Source organism: Cydia splendana, chromosome 22 (assembly GCF_910591565.1).
Source record: "Cydia splendana chromosome 22, ilCydSple1.2, whole genome shotgun sequence".
Lineage (NCBI taxonomy): Eukaryota > Metazoa > Arthropoda > Insecta > Lepidoptera > Tortricidae > Cydia > Cydia splendana.
In genome coordinates this window covers 2,125,199-2,142,806 of record NC_085981.1, presented here as the reverse complement: position 1 = coordinate 2,142,806, position 17,608 = coordinate 2,125,199, and the positions used below count along the sequence as shown (strand labels likewise).

Below are 17,608 nucleotides of genomic sequence, written 5' to 3'. Positions count from 1 at the left end.
TTCAAACTTCATCAACATACCGGAGTCCTGAGATACCGTTGTGAACTTGCACGCGCTCCCGGATGTTTGTTTGTATGTATGTATGTATGTATGTATGTACACGTAATCGGCTAATACGTGAACAAGCGCCATTATAATAATAAGGCGGATTCTGAATACTGAGTGTGGAAGGGATTTGAGGTAAGAAGCAAGGGTTAAATAATTAAAGTTAATGAAAAATTATTGACATTTGAAACGTATTATGTAGATGTACGTAATAACAATGCATAGGTATGGGTAGATGTCTTGTAGATGTACGTAATAACCATGCTTAGGTACCTATATCTACATAAGAGATTATGTAGTTAGGTGTACCTATTACACCTAAGCATGAACTAAAATCAAATCGTTAAAAATCTCCAGCCCAACACCGCTTTAGATTTTAGGTTGTAGTTAATGATTATCGGATTATATTTGAGCGCATTTTTCTAGAGAAAAAGGATTGCCTGCCTCGTATCTTTTAACGAACTCGCTGCGCTCGGCCATATAAGTACTCGCCCTCCAATCCCTAATTTCCAGGCCACTGTGCTTAAGTTCTACGAATTGCAGATCGTACTACGATTTCATTAAAGCTACCAGAATAAGCTCCCACGTTACGTGCAACTTTGCATACGTCACGTTATCTTGGGAGCTCCGTGCATCCGTATTGGTAGATATATCACCGAGAAACACACCTGTTGTTTTGATGAGTAAGGACGGGTATTAAAATGTTTATAGCTGGTTTTATAGTATATTTAACGCTATATTTAAAGCGGTGCCTTGTTAAGTAAGTGATGAGCTCAAATATGATTTACAAAATATAAATATTTAAGTACTCCTGTCGTCTTGTACATACTGTAACCAGTACCGTTTCACATGCATCAATCTCGTGTTGTATACTGTAGGTACATAGTTGATGTTATAAAACTAATAATAAAAATGTTTATTGACAAAAACTGTAAAACATATAGCTTGTATAAATATTCTCTTCACACCTTTACCAGGTGTAGCTCACTCCGCGATTTCGTCGCGTCGCTACAAGTAGGTACATGCGGCCCACACCAATTTTGGTGTCTATCAGTAGTTAGGTACCGCGCACCGCTACGGAACGGACGCCTGCTCACGCTTGCGCCACCTTGCGGTCATATATGTCGTAATAGACGAGTTTTGTTAGAGAGTGCCTAGAACTATTATTTATTCTGTGCCTATACATTCATTCAGTCATTTTTAGTGTTCCGTACAAAACTTTGTTCACGGAACACTTATGGGATCACTTCGGTCTTGTTCTAGAATACCTAAGGGTTGCGATTGCTCCGAAAGTGAAGAAAAATCTCCCCCGTTCTAACTGTAGAGGACCAAAACAACTGTATTTTGCGTATATTTATTGATATTTTTAATTAGTAAGATCATTTTCTTGCTAAAAACTGATAAATAAAAAAAATTACCTAAGTCGTAGTCGCTCGGTAGGGTGCCCAGAAAGCTGGCCGCATTGCCCCGCTGGATGGCAATGCTAATCCGTTGGGCAAAATATTTCTTGTTCACGTATGTTTGAGTGATGTTCGGGACCAGAAGTAGAATTGCATTAGAGGAAGTTCTTCGATTAGTTAGATGTAAGCTCGAGGCCGCTGCAGCGGGTAAAGCGCCAGTTTTAGTTGTGGCTATCAGCGTCATGCGTAGCGTTTATTAACCCCCGACGCAAAAAACTGGGCGTTATACGTTTGACGCCAATGTCTGTCTGTCTGTGGCATCGTAGCTCTCCAACGGTTGTACCGATTTCGATGCGGTTTCTTACGTGAAAGCGAGTTTCAGTGCGGTGGTTCTTAGCTGTTTGATAAAAATCGAGCCAGTAGTTGGATGAGTATTAGCTCTTTTCCAAAATGAAATAATGCATACATATAAGATGATTTTTTTGTTATCTACTACAGCACTTCAATTTGTCAATTAAATGACTGACACTGAAATCTAAATTTTTGTGTCGACACGCATATGAACCACTAGGTAGGTTATTTATAAATTAACGTATGATAACAAAATTTCAAAAACCCTTGAAATGATCTCATTTGTCATTAGTAATGACAAATGAGATCAGACTCATTACTCACCTTAAAAATAAGTTTTTGGCAAAAATTTCATTTTTGGTACAAGCTTTTATCGCTGACTGTACTTTTCTTTCCACAGGCAACTAATGCTCACACTTCACAATTCTAAACACCCCAAACACAATTAGGTTTCGTTGTTTTATCACATAGTTCCTATGGCCACCTCCGGTCTCCATCATCAGATCAGCTCGATGACACCATAATATTGCATTGTCATCCGATTTATACATGCATGCAAAATTTCAGCTCAATCGGAAACCGGGAAGTGGGTCAAATTTAACTTGCAAGATTTGATTACAGACAGACAACGATCAGCCCCCAATTTCACCACGGTGACAGGTGCGACAATTGTAAAATCACTGTTGCTGACGTCACAGGCATCCATGGGCTACGGTTACCACTTACCATCGGGCGGGCCGTATTCCTGTTTGCCACCATCATTGTTTTATTAAAAAAAACTTTATTATATCGGAAATAAAGAGATATTTCTTTTACGAAGTTTCTGACAATTGTCAAGATTTAGAAGAATTGTAGGTAATTCTTGACAGGTAATGAGTTATATGTCGGAATTTCGTGACAATTGTAGTGTTTCTTGTGACAATTGTCATAAACTTAGCAAGAGAAATATCTGTATTTTTCCGATGTAATAAAGTTTTTTTAAATAAAACAATGATGGTGGCAAACAGGAATACGGCCCGCCCGATGGTAAGCGGTAACCGTAGCCCATGGATGCCTGTGACGTCAGCAACAGTGATGTTTTACAATTGTCGCACCTGTCACCGTGGTGAAATTGGAGCCAGGTGAAAGTAAATAAAAGCTTGTAAAAAAACACATTTCCGATAACCGCTGTTGCTTATAAAAGTCACGTGACTCTCTGAACCGCTGCCACACCGGCCGCAGCCTTTGTTCTTGAAACTATTTTCTATCACAGCGTTCAGCTGGCGGTACGGACAGCAACACTCCTAACTGTACATCGGTGGACCTTATTACCTAAGGCATAAGGTCCACAGATGGATAGTTAACAGTATGGGCGGTTGTACGGTATAAATACGCGCTGCTAAAATATGGCGGCCCGTGATTGATTCGACGATTTCGACGGCGAACGGCGATCGCGATTAGGCGAAATAGCATACGGATAAGCTTAGGCGATTTTGGTAGTAGATTTTTATCGCGTGACAAGTTTGTCTCTTTCTGTCAATATTTGTCTTTATCGCGTGATAGTATTAATTTTTTGTCACAATTTGATTATTTTATCGCGCTTTCTGACAGCGCTCATTCCTATCTGTCCTATTTCCAGGGGTCACTACTCGATATCGTAGCGCCAAACTCCTCGATTGTCACCATTTGTTACCACCAATAGCTTGCCGAACTTCTTCCAAGGTTCATTTATTTTGATTTGACTACATGAGCAAGTGAACTTAGTTAAAAATAGTTAATGGGATATGACTGAAATATTCAGAGAATCATTGAAATATTTTTTAACTTGACTTTGCACATATGTACAGGCCAATTCGAAGCTACATTACAGTACGAGTGAGATTCGTGATAATTGAATGACAACAGTTAGATGTTACTGATATCAGTGTAGGTACGTTTGAATTAGCCTGCAAATTATGGAACTATTTGAGGTATCAGCATAGGTTTGATTTTCGCGCCTTCGGGAGTTTGATCTATTCAATATTGTATCTCGTATAATGGCTTTGCAAAAGTTGTCTCTCGTTAATCAAGAAAATTGAATCACACTCGGAAATCGCGGTAATCCCCAAAACCCAAAATCACAAAAGCTACAAACGTCAAACGGTCGCCTGAAAAAACAGTTGCGAAACTAGGTGAGCGACTCGAGTCAAAAATATGCATGCATTTGTCGCCTTATTACAATGGCATAAAGTACAGAATTGTGTACATGTTTCTGGTGGTCGGATGACGGTTTACGACTGCTACGAAACGGCTATCAAACGTTCAGTCGGTTTGTTCGCGACGGTTATCTTTTACTTCCAAATTCTTCTCTCCGATTGAAGTTTTCAGAATGTAGTTTTTTTTAGTTTTTCATAATAATTGTAAGTCAATTTACGTCAACGAATTTTTTATCGTATGGTATAGTACCTAACTATCTAACTAGACCGGGCAAAGTGGAGAAGATTAAGTAGGAAATCGGACCCTGGCACTAGGTTGGGGAAACGCTAAGTTAGGAAGAAGAAGAGTATGTAAGGTACCTTAAATTAATTTTTCACCACACCAGCTCGGAAAGGCTTACTTTGCACTTTAAAAACTGATAGCAAAGTTGCATTTTATTCACATGTGAGACAAAGTAATCAAATGCAAATTTTGAGTTGGTTTCTTATGTTTGCTGGTAGAAATGACTTTTAAATGATGATTTTGGATGATAAATTTTTAATTACATTCATTTGGATTTGATTTGGTTTGATTTTGTTTGATATTTTACATTTAATATTTGCTTCAGGGCACTCGGGGGCAAATTTTGTTTAACCCTCGTGCTTTGAAACCCTCGCAACGCTCAAGATTCCATTTTTCGAACCACTCGCTATGCTCGTGGTTCAATATTGGAATCTTTCGCTTGCTCGGGTATCAATATTAGCACGAGCAGTTAAACAACAACTTTGCCCCCTTGTAAAACAAATAACTATTGTATAGCAGAAAAGTCAGCAAACGATATGAGTCCTAAGGCGTATATGGGTGTTATGGTGGAAATATTCGCTGTCATCGAGTGAAGTCTAGGTACCTTAGTTGGTAGAGCTATGGGCTAGTGATCCAGACTCGCAGGTTCGAATCTCGCCCGAAACAGTTAAGTTAGAATTTCTACACTTTTCAATTATTTCTAAGCTTTGTAAAGTAGGTTACCTTGCTCTATTTTCCTAAATGGTTGTTTTTATCTCGGACATAATATTGTATTTAATGAAAACAATGATCACAGCACACGTACCCCATCCATCAAGTTCCTAGAAAGTTGACAGGGCGCACCCGGACTTTTCCATCTTTGGAAATTCTAAATATCCACGCATATTCTTCGTGCGTACGCGCAGAGCTTAGTTACAGTCGCTTAGCGCCACTTGCACCATTCCACTAACCTGGGTTAACCGGTTAAACCTAGAGTTACCATGGTTACCAGTACAATTTAACACTGGGTTAACGGTTTAACCGCTTAACCCCGGGTTTGTGGGATAGTGCAAGTGGCCTTTAGCGACCACGGGTCAATTTGGAATCTCAGATAAAACCGATATAAATAAGCTTTCCATACCTTATCTTCAACATGGTGGATACTTTTAGGATAAAGATATAACTTAAGACAAGTTATAGGGGCCTATTATGTCTCCTTAAGCGCCATAAAAATGATTGTTACATTTAAGCGCAATTTTAAAATATTTTAAAAAATACGTTTAACTTACGTACCTAATTATTCGTCGTTATTAGCGACATCTTTCGAACCCCACGGGGGTCCTTCCTCAGGCTTGAGTGCTCACGACGGCTGCACTCCTTGTGGAGTTCTCAGGCCAGGCTGAGTTAAACCGTACTTGTTTAAATATTTTAAAATATGTCTCACGAGAGTTTAACTTCGATTAAGAGCAATTTTAACTGGTTTTGCTCATGGTCTAATAAAACATGGTCTTCCATTCCCAGAGTGACACGGGCCTACGTCACAATAACATTGCCACTTTATTTCAACATAACATGTTACATGGGTACATTATACCTATGGTTAATAAGTTAAAATATTTCTTTATAATTTTATAATTTTCATTTATATGTATTTTAGCTTAAATTTTACAATAACACGTCATTTTTAATTACTCGTTAGCAATATCTTCCGATTCACGAAAGAAATTTCAGACTTTCGGGTAATTCTGTTTATACTACTGGCAACACAGGATAGCGCTGTGCACATTTGACAATTCGGATCTAGATAACTTCATGCCCTGACCGTCATCCTTGTCGAACGCGTGTTAATTGTTATTTCCTTCTCGCTCAGTGTCAGCAGTCGCAGTGTTTTCCAAACTTTTCACGTCGTAAGCTTGGTAATTAATGTGTAACTGTGAATTAGTTTTTTAAACGTTTGTCTTGTATAGATAAATAAAGTTTAATTTAATACATTAGATTTGTTTTATTTTACTATGTTTCTACATGAATAACTTAAAATTAATGCCGTTAAAATAATTTTCACCGTTGGTTAAAATTCTCCCACATTTCAAAGTTTGAGAACCTGTAAACAGCATGATGACGTAGGCGCGTGTCAGTTAGGTCATACGCGAATCTCGGAATGGAGTACCAGGCGGAGTATATTATTATACCATGGTTTTGCTCGAGTCCTGCGCTAGTGCATGCAATGAGAACGAACGGCCCGGCCTTTGCATTCCGGTAACCGATGGATTTATTGTAGAAGTACGTGCAATGCGTTAACGCATGCTGGTGATGCGCCAAAACGGCGCGTGGCGCGCTGGTGCATTAGGTACGGTCGCCATCAAATATATCGGAGCGGCTATGGCGCTCACAAATATCTGAACACGCCTCTATTGTCAGGGCGTTAGAGTGCGTGCTCAGATATTGTGAACACTTTGGCCGCTCCGATATATCAGATGGCGACATAACCTACGCGGACTGAAATTATAAGCTCCGTTATGCGTGTTTGATGGATTATATTATGCTATAAAGATGTTTTTATAATATTTAGAGAAGCTAAAGGTAATTGTGGTAAATCGTAGCGTGGTTGTGCGTTACGCAGACCAAAATTATAAAGTCCGTTATGTGAGTTTGATGGCTTATTTGCGCCATTAATATTTTTATAGGTAATATTTTGAGAATCCAAAGATTATTGTGATTAAAAACATTAAGAAACTGTCTCCTTAAACAGTGGACGCTTTAGACAATTCATTTTTTTAGTAAACACTTAAAAGGCTAGTGTTTTTATTTCTTCTTGATACTTAGGTTATGAGTAATTTCGTTAATCTAGGGAAGAATTTAAATATTGAGAAGGTGGGTTATATTGTATTTTGTATGAAATCTGCACGTCACAGTTAGGTATTGAAAACAAGTTTAATTTAGTTTAACATGCCGTTAGTGTTTCTATGTGCACACCCATTTTACTAAACACCGCATTGTTTGATACCTACTGAAAATTCTTTAGAAAACCATTGAAAAGCATGACCTCGATCTATCGAGCTCTGATGCGTTCCAATTATAAATCTACGCAGCACGCATCATCTGTTGCGCCACGCTTCAAAATGGCGGATTTTTTCACGGCATTTCCTCATTGCCGTGTTTTTGGCCAGAGCCCCGGTGACGCGGCGTCCCAGTTAGGCTCGCCAACCGATGCCAGGGCCAAGTCCAGGGCATCCCCGATGAACCAGAGCCAATATCTATAAAATAAATTTGACCGCGAAAAAAAATAATGAAGTAAAACGTCATAGATTTCCCGCCAAAATTGCGGGTTGAACGCACTGGAGTTTGGCTTGGCGCTCTTGGAACTGGTCCTAATAGTTTGATTTGATAAGGGAATATAGTAATAGTTTGTTTGTAAACAAAGTTTGTTCGGTTCTACCTTTGAGTTTGATTGCGGAGTTGATGTTTAAATGTGCGTAGTTTTAATGAGTTTACATTTGCACAGTTGCCGTTGCAGTGTTAAAATATTTTCATGGATGTTTTTATGAAGTCTTTAGACTTTCGGTTAAGTTCACGTTACCTGTTTCCGTTTATGATATTCAAATTTTATATTTTAACTACTATTTCATCGTTGCAAATGCACTAGTTCGGGCTGCAAACAACTGCAGCCCGCACTAGTGCATAGTGCATAGGTGCCTATGAGTACATCTTAGTGAGTTGGTCCAACTTCCTCTGCTAAGGACATTAAAATAAATTGGTATAGATACTTATACACAAACAATTTTGACTAAAAACTTCTGATCAATAAAAGGCTAGAAAAGTTAGATCTGAGATCATATATTTCGTACAGAATATTTATTTTGTCAATCTCTCAAGTTGTTATGATGTTTAATAGACAAGTACTGCACTATAAGAGTATATACCTTGTTTTACCTACATTGTAATACAATGTAAATGACTAGACAATCATAACGTATAGGATACATATAGATATACTCGATAAGCGATCGAGTGATATCACCGTTCCGGCAGTTGTGCCAACTATCACTATTCAGCTGTTCTCTTTTGCCAAATATTCGCTTATTTTATGATATTATTTTGTATTTTCTCATCATCATCATCATCCTCCTAGCGTTTGTCCCGTACTGTAATGTGACGGAGTCCGCTTTCCAACTTTTCTCCTTCCACTTCGCTCTATCCTGCGGGCTCAGCACGGTTCCATTTTTATCGACTATCACTATGCGCGTCCCTTTCGCACTTACATACTTGTTAGAACGTGACAGGCATGGTGACAAGGGATAAAAACGCGACCGTGCTAAGCCGCCTGGACATCGGTTTCCGCTAACCCACGTTTGAATCTTTGGTGATGACATTACGCCACCGCTGCCTTGGTTTGCCCCTCCTGTTTGGGCCTGGTAAGGCGAAGCTAAGGGCTCTGTTGCCTACGTACGGTAATTTGTCTTTTGTGATAGGTGAAATTAGTTGAAATAATTTTTTCACCTCAGCAGCTCGAACAAGGGTACTTTGCTTCTTAAAAACAGTGAGCAAAATGCGATTTTGCTCACTGAGTCATTTTGTCTCACTCAGTGAGCAAAATCGCATTTTGACACAAAATGACATTCAAGTGACCGTTATAGTCATTTCAACATGCCGGGTCTAATACAAGTTCGATATACTTGGGTTCTATTATCTCTGTCCCTCTAGGTATGTTCTCACTGCTTAGGGTGAAAAATGTTGTGTACTACACGAGATCAAAGTTATTTACATCTCGTGCGCTTTTGAGTCGCTACGCTCGTGAATCTATTATAGAATCTTTCGCTTGCACGGGACTCAAAATAAGCACTCGAAGAAATATCAAACTTTGATCTCTTGTTGTACAAATAACTATAGACTTGATGAACACAAAGTGTAGTCAATCAAGGACGCTGGGAACTAAAGTTAGATATACATATTAGAATATAATAAATAAACTACTTCTATTGATCACAGTGTTTTTCAACGGTGTGTGGGGTATCGAGCCCCAGAGGGGTCACAAAGCTTCAGTAAAAAACACTAAACAGGGTATAGACAGCGGATGATAAATGCCGTGAAAAATACTGTTTCTGCCGCACCGCGGAGTAAGTTGAAAAACATTGCTGTAAATTGTAAAATGGTAACAAGGTCAAATACATAGTAAGTACTCGAAAACGGGCTTTGAGATCTATGAACTGCAAATATTTATGTAATCAACTTTATAGTTTAAGAACTTCTGCATTTGACGCATAATGCAGAAGTTTGTTCTCACATTCAATCACAAAGGTGTCATAATCCCTGCTTAACTGTTTATATGTTGGTACATTATTGATGTAAGTGTTTAAAATCCTACGATATTCAAAATGCATGAACTGCACAGTTCACTACAGTTAAAGCACACAATGAAATTTGCCGTTCGCCCTTCGGTATCATTAATGCACCTCGAAATAATCCTATCTCAATAAATTTTCGAAAAAAACCACTTACGTTTTAAAATACACCCTAATTTTCTTTTCAAGCTCCTGAATAACATTTTTGTTTGAACTGGAAACCGCTCTATTGCCAAATATTCGCACCGTATCGCGTTTTCTGATATTTTTACGACTCCATTTTGCATTTGCCGCGTCTGGAGTGCTTTGGGGATTTATTTTTATTTCGCAAATTGAGTTAGGAAGGTCATTGCAATATCAAGGTATTTTAATTTCGTTTACGTTGGTGTTATTGACAAATAAATTTGAAGATATAGCGGACATTTTGAGTATTCTAAAGATAATCCTGGAAAATAAACCTGTGCAAGAAGTAGTATTTTTAGGGTTCCGTACCCAAAGGGTAAAATGGGAACCTATTACTAAGACTCCGCTGTCCGTCCGTCCGTCTGTCACCAGGCTATACAGCCTCTCGATCTGTGATAGCTAGACAGCTGAAATTTTCACAGATGATGTATTTCTGTTGCCGCTATAACAACAAATACTAAAAACAATAAAATAAAGATTTATGTGGGGCTCCCATACAACAAACGTGATTTTTGACAGAAGTTAAGCAACGTCGGGCGGGGTCAGTACTTGGATGGGTGACCGTTTTTATAGATAATGGTACGGAGGCCTTCGTGTGCGAGTCCGACTCGCACTTTCCCGGTTTTTTTAATGATATAGGAGGCAAACGAGCCTAATGGCAAGCAATTACCGTAGCTCATGGACACCTGCAAAGAGTGGTTGCAAGTGCGTTACCGGTTGCCGGCCTTTAAGATAAGAGGATGCTCTACTCTGTAAATATTTATAAAGGGAATTAATAATTGTCCCTCTAAGGGCCACTTGCACCATTTACTAACCCGGGGTTAACCGGTTAAACCTGGAGTTACCATGGTTACAATTTGACACTGGGTTAACGGTTTAATCGGTTAACCCCGGGTTAGTGGGATGGTGCAAGTGGCGCTTACCTAATCTAACGTTAGAAGGGGTAAGGAATGAAGTTTTTCTTCACTACTGTCAAAACAGTAAATCTGGGGCATTATCTATGAAAAGGGACCTTATTGTCGATGGCGCTTACGCCGCACAGCGTCGCGCGGCATAGTATTCATATCGGAGCTTCGTTAACAATGGCGTAAGCGCCATCGACAATAAGGTCCCTTTTCATAGAAAACGTCACATAACGGGTCTAACTTATAGTCTGTATCTTTAGGTATTAAAAAAGAGTAAACAAAATCTACCCTCAAATGGCTTCTTAAGCCAGTTGAGGGTAGATGAAAACATCACATGATTTAGGTTAAAATCACGTTAAAATTACTGCTTCACGTGGTTTTATATTTGGTTGGTTAATCAATAAATATTATAACTACCCGAAATTTACAAATTGTTTGTTTACTTTAAGTAGAGTTATAGGGTAGGTACCTATAACATAAGGTTTGGCAATGTTGTGGTGTAAAGCCTTTTGATTCTTGGCAAAACTACGATAGTACGAGTAACGCTGTACCTATGCGGAATACCTACCTAAATATTTGTCAGAGATTTTTATCAGTTCATGATTCATTTTAAATATAAAAAACTGTGGAGTTTCTCTCACTTCTGTATAAACTATGACGTAACTTCAATTTGTGATCAATATTGAGAGGATGTTTATCCAATAGTTATTGACTGCAAACTTTGTGTGTGTGCGTGGTTTGAAGTTGACATTTTATTTTTAATGTTTGAAGGATATTTAATTGTTAATCTACATTTTGTTTATCAATAGGCGAACTTATTTGCATCGAATATAATTTCTGTCTGCACAGCATTACCTATAATACAGATTCATCGACATGAACTAAAAGTTGTCAATTTAATGAATCATAATGACATAATTGTTTCAACACTTTCAACATGTTTTTTTTTGCGCTTAAGAGGCTCACTGATATCGGCCTGTCAGTTAAACGCAAAAGTTGACAGTTACGAACAACTGACAGGCTGATATCGTCCGGCGAACTGGTAATCTGTGGGCCCCTTTACTCGTTTGGTATATACAACAGGTTTTTAGGGGGGTAGCTTCAGACCATAGCTCATATTCCAGAGAATACCACAGCCTGTCAATCTGTCACTCATTTTTGAACCCCATCTTATCGGTCACCGATCTCCGCATACTAAACAGGGAAACCCCAAAAATATTGCCAAAACGCTATTATTGGCCGGTTCACGAGTTCACCGAGTGCCAGGAGAATCCGTGACGTCACACGGGGTCCTGCCAACTGTCTGAGGCGTTAGCCAACTGAATGTTTTGACTGTTCTCTGTTGGCCGGTTCTTGGTTTATTGTGACGGTGGGTCGTAAAAGGTGTGAGTTTCGTAGGCCGTTTTTATAAGCTTTTATTTCACTTACCCTGTTAGTATGTATGTTAGTGTGGGTCAAATCTTGGAAGTTTAATTTGACCCACTTCCCGATTTCAGATTGAGCTGAAATTTTGCATACATATGTAAATCGGATGACAATGCAATATAAAGGATGGCTCACGTTAGACCGGGCCGGAGCTTCCGGAGCTTCGTTTTCTACGGAAAGCACCACGTGTTCACCGATCAGCCGTCATAGAAAACTACATGTCGGACGCCTCGATCCGGGCACGGCCCGGTCTAGCGTGAGTCAACCTTTATAGTGACTTGGATCTATTGGAGGTGATCTGATGATGGAGACAGGAGGTGGCCATAGGAACTCTGTGATAAAACAACGCAAACGTGTTTAGGGTGGCACGCCTGTATGTGTCGAAAATGAATCTATCGAGTATTTTTTCGTATTTTGGACTAGGTGGATTTGTGTAAGATTTAATTATTTTATTTTTTCTTAAAGTCCGTCAACTGTGAGCTTGCTCCGACTTCACAATGTAGCACTTTGCGCGTAGACTTTTCACAAAACATGGACTCTATTTATCTGCCTTAAGCCTACCTTTCTACTGAGGTGGAGATGAGCGGAGATGAGAAAAGACGGGTTGTGCATATTGGTTGATATCAGCACGTCTCCTCTCATCTCATCAGTGGAAAGGCAGCCTTAGTATCTATATTGACTTAACCTTGCCCATTATATTTTACTAAAATAATTACAATTTTATTCTTAATCGTAAGCTACTTTAAAAAAAGATCAGCAAACATGACAAATACAATATTTTATGCATGTATCACTTATACGGAATAATTTTATAAACAATTGAAAGATGTTTGACATACAAAATGAATGAATAAATAATATCTTAAATACCGTTAAGCAAAAAGCAGGACTTTAGAAAATCTTACAAGACTCGGTTCGTTGGACCTTTAACAATGGACGAAGGTCAGTGACCCCGTTTTTTATGGTTTGCAAATACGTCGCATTGATTTTCTTTCAAGTCCTTAAACGGGGGAAATTAATTGTGTTTATTCATTGAGTAGCTTAAGGTAGAGTTGTGTACTTTATAATTAAATGGTGAACGAGCATTCCACCGTTACGTTATCGACATTTGCACTCATTTTTTGACTTTCCAAGCCTGGTAAAGTCACCTGCAATAATATGTTACTCTTTGAAGGCTGCAAAAATATGTGACACGCTCTTATGGCTCTACTAATAAGGTCGTGTCAGATATTTTTTCGGCCTTCGTTGTGCAACATAATATTGCAGGTGACTGTACTCTTTTGGCTTGTCGCTTTTTATCGTGTATAATAAATCATTATAAAGCCGCTTTTGTTCTTAAAAAACTTTATAGCCTACTTTTACTATGTATAATACGTAAGTTGACAAAGAAATTCGTCATTAAAGCAAACGTTACGTAAGCGACTCGTACTCATAATTACGCCAATACTTTAAGCTTCAATTAAAGATGACTCACGTTAGACCGGGCCGGATCCGGACCGGAGTTTCCGGCGGCGAATAATGTGATTTAAGCCATTCAAACTTCACATTTAAGGATGACTGGGTACGGGGCCGGGCCGGAGCTTCCGGCGCTTCTATTTCTATGGAAAGAACCACGTGATTACCGATTAGCCGTCATAGAAAGTGACATGTCGGACACCTCGGCCCGGTCCAGCGTGGGTCATCCTGCGGCCAGAGGCTACACGACAAAACCGTTTTTTACGCCCTCATAAAAAAAGTGAAGTATAACTGTAGATACTTTATTTATGGTATTATGCAAATGCTGATAAACTTATTTTCTTCCTAAAACCCTCCCCTTAAGGATAAACCCCTGACCCCGTTTCCAACATACAAATACATGTGTCATATCAACATACAATTAATTGCGTATTCGACGCATGCGCATGTATTGTGACGGTTTGAATCATAACGTAATGTATGCAAATGCCTCATGTTTATTATGTGAGGAATTCAGGATTTACCTAACTGTTGTGAATGCGTTTACGATTTGTCGTTAAGTTTAATCGTGTGCGGTATATATGTGGCTGATGTGTATGGGGTAAAATGGGAAATAGTATGCGGTAAAAACTTCCATCCTGGTTATTTACGAAAGAGATTCAAACCATCTCAATATCATTGCTTCAACTGGCATCGTCTAAACATTTTGCAATATTTTCCTACGTATACTCAGATAAACCCACTGTCAGTTAGAAAAATTCGGATTTATATGGCAGGAATACTCTTTGCGCCTACATTTTTTTAAATTTGCCACCTTTTCTACTACTGACGGAAATGGCTATTATTAATGGGTCTAACTAAGTACACCTTTCGAATCTGAATTGTTATAAGCATTTGGTTTGGGCAATGAAAACTTTAGCTCATCAACGTGGTCTCAGTTGAACTCCTTAACCATTGCTAAGGCCTATAAGTTTTTGGAGTACCGTAAAATGGGGTGAGTAGGTGCAAAACTGACATTCAAACCTCGATAACATTTTATGTTTACATATGCAAACTGAATGGTCTATATACTAAGTGTTCCGGATGTTTATATTTTAGTTTTTATTTTATTTTGGATAGTTCCATTTCATAACTTTGACGATAAACAGGAAATCCCACCTCACCCCGTAGTCCCTCGTATTTGGGGTGAGTTGGGTTTTCATACAAAGGTGATTTTGGAAGATTGTTGGTTCGATTTTTTTTATTATGAGTATTACCTATACTATAGCTCCATTTTAAATTGGAATACATTCTTTTTGTAGCAGTAACCTTAAAATCCCATCTCACCCCCCTTTCATTCCTTCTCTCCCCATTCATAACCCAACTCTCCCCGCGAACCCTACTCACGCCATTTTACGGTATCTTTCAAAAATGAAATATTTTTTTTGTTTATTCATAAATTCAAACCTGGTCTAATAATAAAAGCTTTCAAAAGCCCGTGGGTTATGATATTGTCAGTTTATTCGGTAAACACCTATCATGGGTCACCTGTTGCTTATCAATCGAGCTTACCTACAGAGGTGTATACCTTTGTAGGATTAACATATTCGTTCAGGTAAAAATATGATAAGTACCTGTAAACTGGGGTTACTTTGAATTGCGAAAAAACAATGATCATTGATTTTGAACAAGGAATTAGTTTTTGAATGCTTTCATCATTTTACGTTAAGGTTGTCAACCACAACATAGAACTTTCTTAAAAAGATAAAAAAATCAATTCAATTATCAACTAAGAGTGTTAGGCTGCCTTTCCACTGAGGTAGAGACCAGCAGAGATGAGAGGAATCAACAGATAATGTTTATCACAATCAAAACCTATTGGTTGATAACCCTCATCTTTGCTTTTCTCCGCCTCAGTGGAATGACGCCTAAACGACAGTACACTACATGCGTATGCAGACACATTACGGCCGTTACGGGCACGTAAGGCAGTCAGTACTTACACCACATGCGTAAGGCACGTAAGGCAGTGTGTCATCAATTTATTATTACGTACTACGTTAATCGTACAATGGAATATTTTTACTGAATTTTTTTAGATACCTAAGCCAAAACCATTTCTTTTAATTATAGTTCAAGACGTTCGCCTTGCAGCTTTTTGTCTTCCGTTTTAAAAGCCTATGTTTACTTATGATTGTTTTGAGAATATATTACAATAATATATCATCAAAACACTCCCATGTATGTACTATGTTAATAATGTCAATCCCTTTGTACTCGTTTAGAAAAATGTTTGTATGCCATGATTAACGAATGTTTCCATTCCACAGCTATTTAAGTTATAAATTAAGTAAATTGTGATTAACTTAAGAATAAGAATTGCATTTGATCTACGTTCCATTGTCTTCAAGTTTCCTGAAAGCAGCAATATTTCACAGCTAACTGCTTGTAAAAACTTGAGAAGTTTTTTGGAGTTCTCGTCGCCAAAATATAGTCCCACGTTGGGCGCCAGTTTAAAAAAAAGTCTCGGGTTCGAGTCCCGGTCATGGAAGATTGTAAAATATTCTTATGTATTGATATTTTTGTTTAATTGACCGTTTAAACAGATCTAAGTATATTAAAAAAACGAAGCAATGTCTCTAAGATCCTGTCATAAAAACATCCCCACCAAATATTATCGCTAACAATATTTAAGAAAGGATATTCTTTGAAATTAAAATGAATATGATTATGAAAAGACAAATCAGGCAAAATTTTAAAGGTTGTTTTTATTGGCCCGGAATATTATCGATGTTAGGATCTTCAAATAAATATCGGGATCTGATATTGAAAATCCGTTTATATTTTAGTTCTAACTAGTTTCTGGTTATTGGAATGTTCACAGGACGAGTTCCATCCGTTCATAGAGGCCCTGATGCCCTTCGTAAAGTCCTTTTCGTACACATGGTTCAATCTGCAAGCGGCGAAGCGGAAATATTATAAGAAACACGAAAAACGGATGAGTCTTGAAGAGGAGCGGCATACAAAGTATGAATTACAGGTAATTTTTAATGTTTATCTACAAATAGTTCTACATGTAAAGGTAAAAAGGAAATTTATGTTAACACATAAGGTAAACGTACTAGTGCGCGACATGCTAATACCCAATAGATGACACCTTGCTGTCACCTCTATTTACGGGGTGAATACCTAAGGGTCGGTTGCACCAAACTGTTCGTATCGTTAAAGAGTTCGCTGAATTTTTATGTATGGAAAGTTTCATAGTAAAGTGCCGGGGGGCGCCGGCTTACGTTGATCAGTCTGTGGTTGGTGCAACTGGCCCTAAGTCATCTTACTGAGCACCTTTTACTATGGGACCAAGCAATATGGGAGCAACTTTTAGTACCCCGTAAATGATTGCAGATGACTAAAAAAACAGCCTGTATTGAGGCCACTTCTACCGTTGAATTTGATGGTTCTGTATTTATTTACTTACCCAACGTAATAGCGTAGAACAGTGCTACAGTTGTCGAATTCCCGGCCACAATATTTTATCTAAGTATAGTCCTTTTCTATCCTCCGGGAATAGTACAGACAATTTGAAATTAAATTTAACCTAAAATGGTTTCAGAACGAAAAGGCAGAAGTAAAACAAAAATGGGCGTCGCGGCTGTTAGGAAAGTTGAGAAAAGACATCACACAGGATTGTCGGGAGGATTTCGTCCTCAGCATCACGGGGAAAAGGCCGGCTGTGTGTGTGCTCTCCAACCCAGATCAGAAAGGCAAGATGAGGAGAATAGACTGCTTGAGACAGGCTGATAAGGTGAGACAGATATATCTTTGTATATAACTATAGATTTCGTCCTGAGCATCACGGGGAAAAGGCCCGCTGTGTGTGTGCTCTCCAACCCAGATCAGAAGGGCAAGATGAGGAGGATAGACTGCTTGAGACAGGCTGATAAGGTGAGACAGATATATGTTTGTATATGACTATAGATTTCGTCCTGAGCATCACCGGGAAAAGGCAGGCCGTGTGTGTGCTCTCCAACCCAGATCAGAAGGGCAAAATGAGGAGGATAGACTGCTTGAGACAGGCTGATAAGGTGAGACA

General features: G+C 38.6%; 1 protein-coding gene across 1 annotated transcript in view; it reads left to right on the top strand.

Moving 5' to 3' along the window:
- LOC134801524 (nuclear factor 1 X-type) overlaps positions 1-17,608 on the top strand; it is a 79,506-nt gene that overhangs the window by 38,055 nt on the left and 23,843 nt on the right. The window contains exons 2-3 of the mRNA XM_063774135.1: positions 16,403-16,558; positions 17,129-17,320. Coding sequence (XP_063630205.1) covers positions 16,403-16,558; positions 17,129-17,320 — 348 coding nt within the window. The remainder of the gene's footprint in view (positions 1-16,402; positions 16,559-17,128; positions 17,321-17,608) is intronic.